We start from the raw sequence: 13,161 nt of genomic DNA on the forward strand, positions 1-13,161 counted from the left end.
CCATCACCCCATTTCCTCCCTGTTACCCCCCCTTCCTTTTTTGCCAGACCCCTATCAAACATTCAGCTCAACCAGCAGGCCGTTGAGGTGGCCAATTGGCCCCTCACTGTGACTCGAGATGAGCTTTGCTGAAAACCCCAAACTGAATTATCAGTGGTGTGCCCATTACAGCAGCCACAGTTGGACAGCAGCAGTCATGTCACCCCAGTAAAACATTCATTAGACTGTTAGCTAGTTAAGTATTTCTGCTACTTGAGTCCTCGTGAATCACAGCTCCCTGTCAGATGGAAGTAAGGCACAAAATAGACATTTTACCATAAACAGAGGACAGCAGGACAAACCCTGGCAATTTCCTTTTATTTTTCCTTCGTGTATTTTCCTTATACCTCTCTTTCTTTCACTCTTGCAAGGAGCCTAGCGCTTTCATTTTTTTTTTTAATTTTGTGACTTAAACCTGCAGTAGGCAGAATGTTTTTGGCATCATTGGGCAAAAAAATCCATAATAACCGTTCAGCATATTGTAATTCAAGTGTTCTGAGAGAAAACTAAACTTCTACACCTCATGGTTCTGTTTTCAGGCTTTAAAAAATCTAGCCCGTGACAGGAGACTTTGGCCAATCACAGAGCATTCCTATTGAGCGTTCTTATTGGTTGTTCATTCAACGTAGGTAGCTGTAAATCACTTGCAAACTCCGATCAAACGGTCAAACTAATGAGCACTGATCAAATATGAATCAATATTCTCTTACTGTAATGCCTATTTCGAAAATGTTTTCAGAAACATCTTGTAGTGTGCTGTTTAGCTGTAAAATGAGAACATTTGCTCCGGCTGGTGGGCGGTGCTTGGTATTTCCTCAGCTGATCACAAACTTTCTCATTTTACAGCTAAACAGTACACCACAAGATGTTTCTGAAAACCTTTGAGGCGAGAAATAGTCATTACAGTAACAGAATATTGATTCATATTTGATCAGCGATGTCTAGTTTGACGTTTTGATCGGAGTTTGCGAAGGATTGACAGCTGCTCAGAAACGGCGAGGCTCCAGCTCGGCTCTGACTGGTTGTTTTCCTACGGTCTGTGAAATCCTGCAGATGCCATTAGGAGCACCGGAGGACACAGAGGCTCAAAACACCTAAATTATTCCTTTAAGTATATGAAATTTGTGTTTTATCTATATATAATTTCTCATCATTGTGAAGGTAATGTTAAATATTTGTGTGCAAGTACAGTCAGAACTCCTTTACTCTCCATCATTAGACCCAAATCTGTCTTCCTTTGCGACAGCGTTTTGTCTAAAGTGTCACAGCGTAGCCCGTCATGGTCACAGAGCAGGAAACCAACACAGACAGCAAGGGCATTCCTCCGACGACCTTACACAAGGCAAATCTGGAAAACATTCTTACCACTGGCATCCTGTGAATTAAAGCCCATAGGCCATGCCTCATATGGCTTTATTTGTTTACAGTATGTTGACTGATCTCCACATCTGTTGCAGCTTATGGAGTTTAAAAACATTGCCTCCATTTTCCTTTTTAGCTGCTGCACTGTTTTCTTCAGTAACAGAACATTGCAATCATCATATATATCTGCTGGTGTTGTAGATTATTTCCGACAGCAGTGTGTATTTTTGGTTCACCTTATATGTGTGTGTTTAACCAGATTTGAGGGTTGAGTATTAAATGCTTTCTGAAATGTATGATGGAGTGTCTCAGGAGAATATAGGCAACCGGAGTCGATATCAAAAGAGAAGTGCTGTGCTTTTGTTCTTGTACTTTCTCACGACAATTCCCCTTTAGATTTAGCCTATACTTTAAAGACCACAAAAATCCTGAGCTGGTGCCAAACATTTTGTGAACATGCAATGTTTTTTTTTTTTTTTAAACTTGCATGCATGCTCTCTTTGTCTTTTTCATCTGTTTCTGATTTCAAACAGAAACAAAAACAAAGCTTATTGTACGTCATTAGTTTTTAACTTTTCAAGTCAAGTCAATATAGCCCAATATCACACATCACAAATTTGCCTCAGGGGGCTTTACAATCTGTCGAGGATACGACACCCTCTGTCCTTTACAGTACGACCCTCTCATCAGATGAGGAAAAACTTAACCCAAAAAACCCTTTGAACAGGGAAAAACAATTTAAGAAACCTCAGGAAGAGCAACAGAGGAGGGATTCCTCTTCCAGGACGGACAGATGTGCAATAGATGTTGACATTGACATTGATGCTACAACCTGTTTTCTGAGAGCATGGGCCATTAAAACATACTTATAATGGATATGCACTACAACCACCTTTGCAGAAGTGCACCACATTTTTCTCACAAGCCAATCAGAGCAGACTGGGCTTTTTTGGGAGTGGGGCTAAAGGCCCAGACGCACCAAACCAACATGAAAGAACTAGCGGCGACGAATGCCGACTGCTGCGTTGCCTCACGTCGCAGGTGTCTTGGCCTTGGTCTGTATTCGTCATTCAAAAAGGGAAACCGGAAGAACGAGGGCGACGGATATACAAGCTGTTCTTATGATACGTACATGAAACAAAGCGGCATTTGCCGACCATTTTCACACCATTGTCACTCAACACTTAGCTTCACTCCAGATGGCCGAGTCGTTGTGAAACTATCCGTTTATTTTATCCGCAGTATTGGAATGATCAGATGAAGATGAAGATGAAAAATGAGCCTTTTGTGGGTGTCCTCTTGACTTTTCTTGTTGGCTTGCTTTCCTCATTTCCGTTTCTCTTCTCGTGCACCGATTACACACATTAAGCTGAACAGCCAATCAGAGTGATTTCCTTCACTGACGAGCTCTGCCGCTAATTCCACATTCTGAATCTGCCGAAAAATCTCCAACATGGTGCGGGACACACTGCAAAAACTAGTCCGACAGACGTTCACAGACGGCCCCAAACTTGGTGTGTCAGGGCCTTTAAAGAGACAGGTGCTAAAACGGAGCGTTTCAGACAGGGTGTGAATACAGGTATATTCAGACAGACAGTATGAGAAAATAATGTGTTCTTTGAACATTAAAGCATGAAAACATGTTCTAGTAGAAACCCAAAATACAAGTATGAACCTGAAAATGAGCATGATATGTCCCCTTTAAGAACACACATTTTAAATACGTTAATGATGAGCAATGGCATTACTTTCTGGGGTAATAGTCAAACTGTGCTGCTGAAGGTACATCTAACAGCCTGGCTTGAATCTGACTGCAATATTTCACTTCTTGGATGTGTTTCAGGCAAAAGGTCACCGGCGGTGTGTATCCAAGAAGTGTTATTTTGTGGTAATGGAAGTTTCAGCTGCTAATTGGACACCCCTCGGATCACTGAGGCTTGGCTGACGAATCACTGGGCTATTTTAAATGGCAGATCCTCTCGCTAACTAGAGAGCTAATTAGCAGAATATGTCATGGATTATATTCTCAGAAGACTTCTGTTTTTTAGTTTCCAGAATTTAAAGCCTCTTAATTCAATATCTTATGAGAGACAGTGGTGTTGTTCATAGCTTTGTTTAAAATATGAATCTTCAAAATGTTTTGCGGTACCAGCAATTGTTAGCTCTATTTATTCTGTCTGAGAGCAAGAGTTCACCAGCAATGGATTATTTGTAGGCGCCCCAGGCAGAGCGTTGAACAGGAAGTTGTAAAACAGCAACTCTCCTAATGTGAAGATCTTTTGTGGGAAGAGAATTCCTTTTGCCATGCGTTCATAATTAACAATATAACCTCAGAGATTCATGGTTCTGTTTTGACTTAAGTTATAGACACAAAGCAATTGACTGCTGAATTAACGGCGTGGACATTTAAAAAAAAGTAATTGTTCAAAGGGTGTTCTTAACTTAACTTTGGTTAATGTATTTGTACAAGCACATGTGGACGCACACAGTCAAAGAAAACACATACACATCGTAGCGCACATTTTTATGGAGCTTTGAAAACGGGTGCCATAAATCCCACAAAGCTCACCGATTGGATACGTAGGAGGGAGCCTGTCTTGAAGCGATTTCATGAGTGCAGAGGACGGAAAGTGAGGGGAGGTTTGGGAGGAGGAGTAGTGGGAGGGGATTTAATTTCAAACTGAAGTAAAATTGACCGTTACCTCTCTGGGCTGAGCAGCGAGGTCTCTCGAGTGAGCGGGAAGAAGACAAAAGAAATTAGAAAATAAAAGGAAGTGATGCGTTGATGAAGTCACTTCTTCCCAAAACAATATGTGTTAAGACTCCCTGATGTGGGTTCTCTTCACAGTCTTATGGTACACTCTGGGTTCTGAGTATGTCTGTGTCATGACCCACAGGACCACCACACACACACACACACCCTCAGGCGGCAGTGCTGAAACAGACACTTTTTGTCACTGACACACGCCCTTTGCCCTCTTCCTGCATCACATTTTCACATGATCTTTCTCTCTCATACCAGTTTGTGCTCAAACAGTGAGTGAATGAATGCTCATTCTGTCTCAGTCGGCCTGTTTCCAAGTCATGCTTGTGATAATAGCTTTGGCCAGAAGATGGCACCAGTAGACTTGTGTGCTGTCCACATCGACCTACTGGACATTCGCTTCATTAGTACATCATTAAACCCTTCATTTATAGCTTCACACTTTGCATTTTTTTTGTGGAACTGGAAGCATTTCATGTATTTAAAGAATCCAGCCATTAGCGTTAGTGAGTAATGAAAGCAGTTATGACCAGAGTCTGCAAGTGACTGTCGTTGCTAGTGGACAAAAGAGAAATTACTACAGCAAATTGGGGAAATAAAATGCCGTCATGGATTAGCTCATGCAATAAATCCTGAAACATGTTGTTACTGATGGAGGCTGAGCTCTGGTCATTTCATATTTATTCTATAATTCAGTCATCAGGGATTTTTTTCCCCCCTTATTTGGACAGCTGTCTTTTTTTCCTTGGCAAGAACAAACATATCAGTGCCTGTCTGATTGTGTGCACTCTGATAATGCCGTCTGCGCTTAATTAAAGCAGCAGGAGACTGATGCTTGCAGACCTCGATAGCCTAGAGGCAGCGTTCCAGTGGCGCTCAAGGGAATCTGAGGCTTGATTGTACAGTAGCGGATGGAATTACACATTTCTATATGTGTCCACTGATAGCGGCTGCTGGTTTTCTCTGGAACCACAACCTATAAAGAAAGGCATCTGTATATAAAAAGATGTGTGTGTGTGTGTGCAGTTAGCATGCAATCCTGCACAATAACACACTGTATAGCCACAAAAAATGAACATTGACTTTAGGCAGACAGAGTTTCAGTATTCACATGTTGGCGTGTGCATTAGCTGATATCAGCAATCTCTTCCTACTTATTCCTATTTATTAATTATTTATTTAAGCATGTTATACTGCCAGTCATAATCAGTTGTGATTTGCATCTCCTATAGTAGGAATATTATACTCAAGGTTAAGGTAGTGTGTTTGTATATTTACTCATAGTGTTAATACTTGATGTGCTTTCCTGTGTTAATCGTAGCCTAGTATCGCTCAATAATATATTATAGGATGCCTATAGCCTGGAATCAACAGCAGCCCGCCAGACAGGCAGGTACAGTACACATGCAGAGCTGAGATGTGTGAGCTCTTCATTCAGGTTTTAGGAGCAGTGTCCCAGTCAGGATGCTCCTACATATTATACAGAGACACATTCGGAATTTCTACAGTGAATAGTGAAAAGATACTAGGAGATACTGTATTGGGTTTTGGGCTCCTACCCCAAGAATATTTGAAGGTTTTTTTATCTTAAAACTATGCAAATTTACATCATTTTGGACCATTATTAGGCTATTAATATAGATGAATCCCAAAAAGCTTAAATAGAAAACTTGCTATAGTTGAATAGCTATTTTATTATTTACATATACCACAGCCTTCATGTGAACTTTTAATTCTACTGGAATTGTTTGCCCTGTAAAATCGTATAATTTAAATCGAAAGAGCAGATTCAGAAAAATTATAAATTAGAAAAAAAGTTATGATGAAAAACTAATAGCAGCTAATTGTTTTCCAAAAAACATGTGACCATTGTATCAATTAACTACAGCGCCCTCGTTCTCCTCCTCCGAGGGGGCACGGGTGACGTGTGTCGGCAAGTCCAGATGCTATAACCATTGTTTTTATGTTCATACGTGAGGTGCGGCACAAAAAACGCTGGCGCTACGAATCCCCGTTATGAATCGCCCAGAAAACCTGATATGGAGAGGGCAGAGAAGAGTACCGGCAGCTTGTGAGAAGTTCTGCTACACAAGAAAACTTTGAGTACTGTTTTAATGTAAGGCTATTTTACTGTATTTAAAGGTGCTATATTCAGAGCATTTATATAGTCGCAAACAATTATTTGCTATGTAAAGATATAGAGGAGTAATGTCTACCTGAGCAGAGCATGAAGTCACTCTGCCTTCGTGCATGTGAGTGTGCCCCACTGGCTAGCTCACGGCCGCTGTTCTACATTGCTCTCATACGGCGGTTACAGCTGAAAACGCCATCCCGAACAACGCCGCCATCGCAGAAGCGTAGCATCCACCCTCTAGTTACCCTCCAGGTTACCACGGTTCACGCTGTCAGCAAAGTTGCTGTTGTTTCCACTGTTGGCTCTGCTAGCACCGTTAGCAGTGAGCCGCCGGCACAGCCATCGCCATGTTGAGAGCTGTGTGGAGGCAATAGAAATGCTCCCAATCTCGCATTTAGCACCTTTAAGGCTACATTCACACAAGATCAGCCGGTGTGGCAAAAACGCAAGTTTTCCATTCATTTTGAATAGGGGTAGTGCGTTTGGGCTGCGGCTGCGGCTGCGGCTGCAGCGGATGATCTGGTGTGAAAGCAACCTAAGGGCTGCAACTAATGATTATTTTAATAATCCATGAATCTGATTATTTTTCTTGAATTAATCGTATTAAGGATGCTTGTTTTATTCAACCAACAGTCCAAGCCCACAGACATTCAGTTTACGAACACACATGATAAAAGAAGGCATGAAATCCTCACCTTAGAGAGGATGAAACCAGTGAATATTTGCCATTTTTGCTTAAAATAACTAAAACAATTAATTGGTGATGTCTTAGTTTAATAGTTTTTTTCCAAAATCCAAACATATTTATTTACAGTCATGTAAAACAGAAAAAAAGCTGTGAACTTTGGAAATCATAAACAAATATTTGTCAAAACTGAATTTCCTATCAACAACTTGATTGACTAGTTTCAGCAACAGCGTAATGTACAAGTGTTCCTGTTATTGTGTCCACCCCTGTTTCTATGGGGCCTATAGTACACAGATTCATTTAACCACCTTGAGCTTAAGGCCACTGAAGCAGAACCTTGTGCATTGACTATTAACACAAACTGCTGGGTTGCTCAAGGTTGCGTAGACAGTCCAAGGCCTTTTTCCATTCAGCATTCATTCCACAGTTAGATTCACAGTTTGAATTATTCTTCGACATCTGCGGACTGTACGTACAGGAAGGTCCATTTTCCCCTGAATCAAATATTGTGGGCAGCAGGAGAAGCTTAAGAATCTGTTCTACCAGTGATTATCATGCTGTTATTTTACTATACGTCATCAATCATAGGCCAAAGCATGATTGAGATATTATGACAGCTGCCAGGGATGGATAGAAGAATAATGGTTTTCTAATGGCCGTAGTAGCTCCATAAACGTGTTTGGTACCATCCAACCACACAGTCTATCAAGAAGATACCCTGCGGCTCGCTCAGCTGTCAGTAGAAGAGGTTTGAGTCCTAATGATCCTCCTCTTCCTGCGTGTGTGAGTGTGTGTGAGAAGTAAGTGAGGGGGAATTGCTGGCTGCTGAGTGTAGGCACTCTGACAAGCAAAGAGAGAAGAGAGGAAAGACGAGGGGTCAGAGCCTGGCAGGTGTACAGAGGACCCTTCGATACGCCGACGACACCCCCACCTGGATCTGACAGGTATAGGCTTGGTTGGGAAGCCTGAGTGTTAATGCCGTCCTCCCCCTCTCCCCGCCTCTGCTCTGCCTGCCCAGAGCCCCGAGGGTTAAACATGAATAATGAATTCTTCATCCCTATATGCTGCTTACGTGCCATACCACACTGTAAACTATTCTTCATTCCGAGAGGCTGTTCATCACATGATGGTGTGTGTTTTAGAATAAAATTCAAAGGGAAGCTAAATTTCTCCAGGATATTTCTTTGTTGTTTTCCAAGCTCAACTCCTCTTTGATATCAAATGTGCTGCTCTCGCTAGACAAGGTGTGTTTAATATTTGCTGCATTTGTAAACAGCAGATTTCCTTTCTATGATTGCAGTAAACGTTTGACATCATAGTCAAAATTAAAAACAATAATTCCCACAAACCCTGTTACGGAAAAGTAATTTAACTTTTTTTTTTATTGTGCCACTATCTGTATACACATTATTATTATTTCTTTTCATTTTTGAGGAATGTAAACCAGCTGGAAGTGATTGATACATCTGTGTTTCTGTTGCTGACTTTGGAAATACAACGCCCTCTTCCTGTGCAGCGCTGTAAAGCAATCCAACAGACAGACAAACCCAACCTTGTAGCACATTGCTAAATTTCAGCCAAATGTAAGTTGTGTGTAATTTTCTCAGAAAAAGATCTTATTCTTTATATTATAGACTATAATTTCCGAAAACATGTGGTTAATTCATGTTAAAATATTACATTTTTAGCACATTTTCAACAAGGCAGTGTTGACGGTGTGACGGTTATTTCACTCCAAAAAAAAAAAAAAAAATTTGGAAAATACAAAATAATGCCTGAAGTTCCTCATTAACTACTGTAACTAAAATAAAGATTAACGATAGAGCATTTACGTTAAGGGCTTACATCAGGGCTCAGTAATAAGGTTTGCCCGGGGCAAGTAGTAAATCTAGCCACTAACTTGCCCAATCAGGCAAATGGTAAAAAAAATAATTAAGTACATTGTCATTTCTGGAGCTGATGATGGTAGCTAAGGAGTGAGCCATCTCGCTTCCTTCTCATTTCGGTTGACAGTTGCACGTGGGCAGCACCGATCGGGCACTCGTGTGAAAATGGCGTCTGGTAAAGACAAAGATTATGAGCTGAAGCGCAAGCGAGCATTTCAATTATCCTGGAAACAGGAGTTTAGTTGGGTGGCTTTAGAGGATGTGGGAAAAACTCCAACTACTGTATGTATTGCAGAGTTTGCAAGTTTGAGAGCAAGGTGAATGAAACATGACAATTAACTTTAGTCTTTGTTGTTATTTGATAACCACTAATAAATAAAACAATTGGTATAGGGGTAAGTCAATATTGATGTGCAAGTGAAAAAAAGCAAAAACATTAACGCTGTTTTTTCATTTCATTTTTCATGATATATTAATATTGTAGTATCAGTTGTGTTGAAAGTATGCAGGGTTACTATTTTGTCACATAATGAATTTCTCATTGATTCAAAGCTGGAACACAGCTTGTGTGTGGAGATATCAATGGATGGCTAATGCCATTTGTCTATGTGTCCAACAATTATGTTAATTTCTAAGTACAAAGCTGAAGCATAATAGTACCGCTGGGATTTCAGTTGATCTCTGACATCACCGTCTTGCCTTTAGAGCCCTTTCATGGAAAACCTAATAATAGCTTAGCTGTCAAATTAGCATGCTGGTGGACCACTAACATAATAAGAATAGATTATCCAGTTATGTGTGGCAGAGTTTCGATTGGCTTGGAAATGACGTAATCTCTAACAGCAGCAGACAATTTGTCTGCAAAATGTTGTAACACTTTCTATGATGCCCATGTCTATAATGCATTATAAACATATTATAATGTGCTTATAGCACTGTATAATTATAGTGACGCACTTGTAGATATTCATAATTTTTTACAACAATAACACTTATAAGGTCAAGTACCATAATACTTCATATTTGCTGGTCACTCCTTGATATTTTTTTGTTACAAGGATCATAGAGTATTATAATTCCCATAGTTGTAATACATTATAATAATGTTATAATGCATTATAATTTGATTTTAAGTTACTCAAAATAGTAATTGTTTGCTTTAAGTAAAAATCAAGAACAAAACTTATTCATTATGTTGTTCACAAGCAAACAATAACCACTTAGAGTAACTTATAATCACATTATAATGCATTATAACAGTGATTATGATGCCTTATAATAAAAGATTATAATGTATTACAACTATAAGAATTATAATACACTATGATCCTTGCAAACAAACAAAAGAATGTCAGTGAGTGACCAGTAGTTATGAGGTATTATGGTACTTGACCTTATAAGTCCTTATAAAATGCTTTAAAATGGCTATTGTTATAAAGCATTATGAATATTTATGAATGCTTATAAACATAATTATGCAGTGCTATAAGCACATTATGTAGTATGTTTATAATGCATTATAAACATGGGTGTCATAGAGAGTCTTACCAAAAATACAAAACATAGAAACTTCAGTGTCCATGATTTGTGGCACATACAATGATTCTTTAGACAATCTTTTATATAAAGCAGTGTTATAAGTCAAAGCTGTACAGTCTGAAATAGAAATGTACTTTCCATATGAATTAATCATTTTGAGGACACAGCATTTTCATCGACCAGGGCTTCACTTCAGGATTTAACGCTTATAAATATGGAGCAATTATGTTCAGCATGATTTTTTTTTAAATTTAGCATGAACAAGAAAGAAACCAGGCGGAAATCATTTTTCATCAGCTGCGCATTTAATGTATAACAACAGTACAAAGTGAATCTTTTGCTTGCAAAATAGGAGTGTTTTTTATGTACAATATTTATACAATAATATATAGTTTAAAAAACATTACAGTTTAAATGTCTGACAGCTTATTGCACAACACATTTATAAATTATCATCATCAAACCACACATGAAACAGATGAGTTCTCTGTCATATTTCAACACTTAACAGGAAATGTATTTATTATTTATATTATTTTATCTAGATTAGAATGAATAAAGGTCCTGTGGGGAGTACATTAACCCCACTGATACTGGAATGGTAAAAAAAGAAGAAAAAAGAGCAGCGCTGCAGTGACACTGATAGACAGTCGTGGTGACTTTTATATGGAGCGACGAAACTGCCTCAAGCAGGTTCATCTTTCAGCATTGCAATGTAGCGAAATACAAACAATCAAAACTGAAAACCCTGAATTAACGCGACGCCTCAGGCGGAATTTTTCATCATGATAATCATTTGAAAGTTTAGATATGGCACTCTATAAATACAGCAGCAAGGAGACAACAAGCAGCCAGGTCAAATGTACATATGGACGCAAAATGAAAACTTTTGAATTGTATGCTGAAAGATGGAAAATAGCGCTGCGAAGCAACAGACAGATGTTTAATGAATTAACTTTACAAGGACCAACTGCTGATCCAAATACATGTAACATTAATCATATATCCACTCTGTGGACAAAATATTAGGAACACCTATTTTATACTGAGCTTTATGGTATGGACTCTTTTACAGCACCCACAGCTGAAATGTCTCCAGGGTGAGCTTGTTTCCTACGTTTAAATTCCAGGTTACGTTGAAAGTGGATTTATTGGAGAAAATCAATAAGGCATCAAAGCCTTCATCTAACTTAATCTTCACAGGAGCAGCAGGTGTTCATAATATCTCGTACGCTCGGTGCATTTCAAGTATATCACGCTGGATGTAAACAATGACTGATGAGTCGGGAAGGGTGGGGGGAGCGGCGCTGTTGGCCGGGGTTTGGCTAATCTGATTCCACGATCAGACTTATAGCGTCATTAATCATGCTTTCTGCTACAGTTCAATTTGGTCTCCACTTATCTTTGAATGGCTGAATTGGCGGTCTATAGATCACCACTGTACAAAATTTCCTATCTTAAATAGGATCTTTTCCGCACAATGACATGTATTATTAATAGCTTCTACAGGAGCATTTAACATGAATGAAACATGAGACATATTATATTTGGCACAAAAAGCCAGGGATTGGGTCTGGAAATATCTCTACGTATATTTCAAATTTGAAGGTAATGCCTTTGCAGTAATAGTTGTATTATTAAACAGCTGGACCCTCACCTTGTGAACGCCAAATTGTGTGAATACTGTTCAATCCCTGGGCAGAAAATCTTCATTAAACAAAAAATAACTTCAAGCTTCAAGTGGGGGAAATGAAAAGTAATGATGCCAGAGTCTTTTTTTAAGCCTTTAAAAGGCAATAGGAAAAGGCTTAACAAACACAAAGTTACACATCTCTGCTCCAAATGGCGATGTCACTCCAAGCCCGTGATATGTAGTGCGAATAAATGTCCTTCATCTTTGACATATAAAAAGTACTGTGAGTCTCGCCTCGCCACATGTGCCGTCCCATTAAATTGGCTCCTGTCTTTGTTGAGCTCCTCCAGTGACTTTTTTTCAAGTCGAGTCATTCTTTATTAAATGCTGTTCTCTTCAGAGCTCCAGCCATTGCCGCGCACACACATTTAATATAAGCACCCACTACAAAGACAAACCATTACCCAGCGGAAAAGAATTGGCTGCAAATTCAGCAGCCGTGATGGCCCAAATCCTCTTTCTGTCTCTCTCTATAGGAGCCTTTTAGAAGTTGGGTGTTTGCCTGTTGGAGTTTCTTCTGAAAAAAGAAACGATGACATTGGACTCAAAAGTCGTGCTTTGGGACGATCTGTGTGCTGTGGTTCGTGTATGTACATTTGTATGTGTGTATTTATGCATGTATATGAATCTCTTTGTTGTCTTTGTTTATACAGTAGGTCCATTAAGTCTGTGTACGTCAGTATATGCGTGCGTGCATACATAATGTGTGTGTTCACGTGCACATCTGAGTGCCACGCGTGTTGCCGACGGGCTCATAACTCATCGTATAGTATGTTTCAGTGTGTGTGTAGTGTTTGGTTGTGTAAGTAGGTGTGTGTGTGTGTGTGTCTCAGCTCTCTATAGACATGGCTGAGATGATCTGCTCCAGTTTATACGCCAACTTCTGTTTCTGGGCCTGTTCATCCTGCTTCAGTGCCTCAATGATCTAAAACGCACACACACAGAAACACACACAAACTGTGAAACCGAGGACACAAGGCTTATCGTTGGTCAGTTATAGGAATCAGACAAATAAGCACATACACTAATACAGATCTACAACACCAACGGCTTTCA

General features: G+C 39.6%; 1 protein-coding gene and 1 long non-coding RNA gene across 9 annotated transcripts in view; one reads left to right on the forward strand and one right to left on the reverse strand.

Moving 5' to 3' along the window:
* Nucleotides 1-13,161, forward strand: part of LOC119489668 — a 125,289-nt gene that overhangs the window by 32,161 nt on the left and 79,967 nt on the right. The window lies entirely within an intron of this gene.
* The window catches only part of LOC119489643 (plexin-A2-like), a 98,014-nt gene continuing 95,552 nt past the window's right edge, over nt 10,700-13,161 (reverse strand). For all 3 annotated transcript variants that reach the window (XR_005207225.1, XM_037772371.1, XM_037772380.1), the window contains one exon: nt 10,700-13,030. Coding sequence is in view for 2 of the 3 variants with exons in the window: in XM_037772371.1 (XP_037628299.1) it covers nt 12,935-13,030 (96 nt within the window). In the remaining variant the exon portion in view is untranslated. The remainder of the gene's footprint in view (nt 13,031-13,161) is intronic.

Source organism: Sebastes umbrosus, chromosome 1, assembly GCF_015220745.1.
Source record: "Sebastes umbrosus isolate fSebUmb1 chromosome 1, fSebUmb1.pri, whole genome shotgun sequence".
In the NCBI taxonomy this organism is placed as follows: domain Eukaryota; kingdom Metazoa; phylum Chordata; class Actinopteri; order Perciformes; family Sebastidae; genus Sebastes; species Sebastes umbrosus.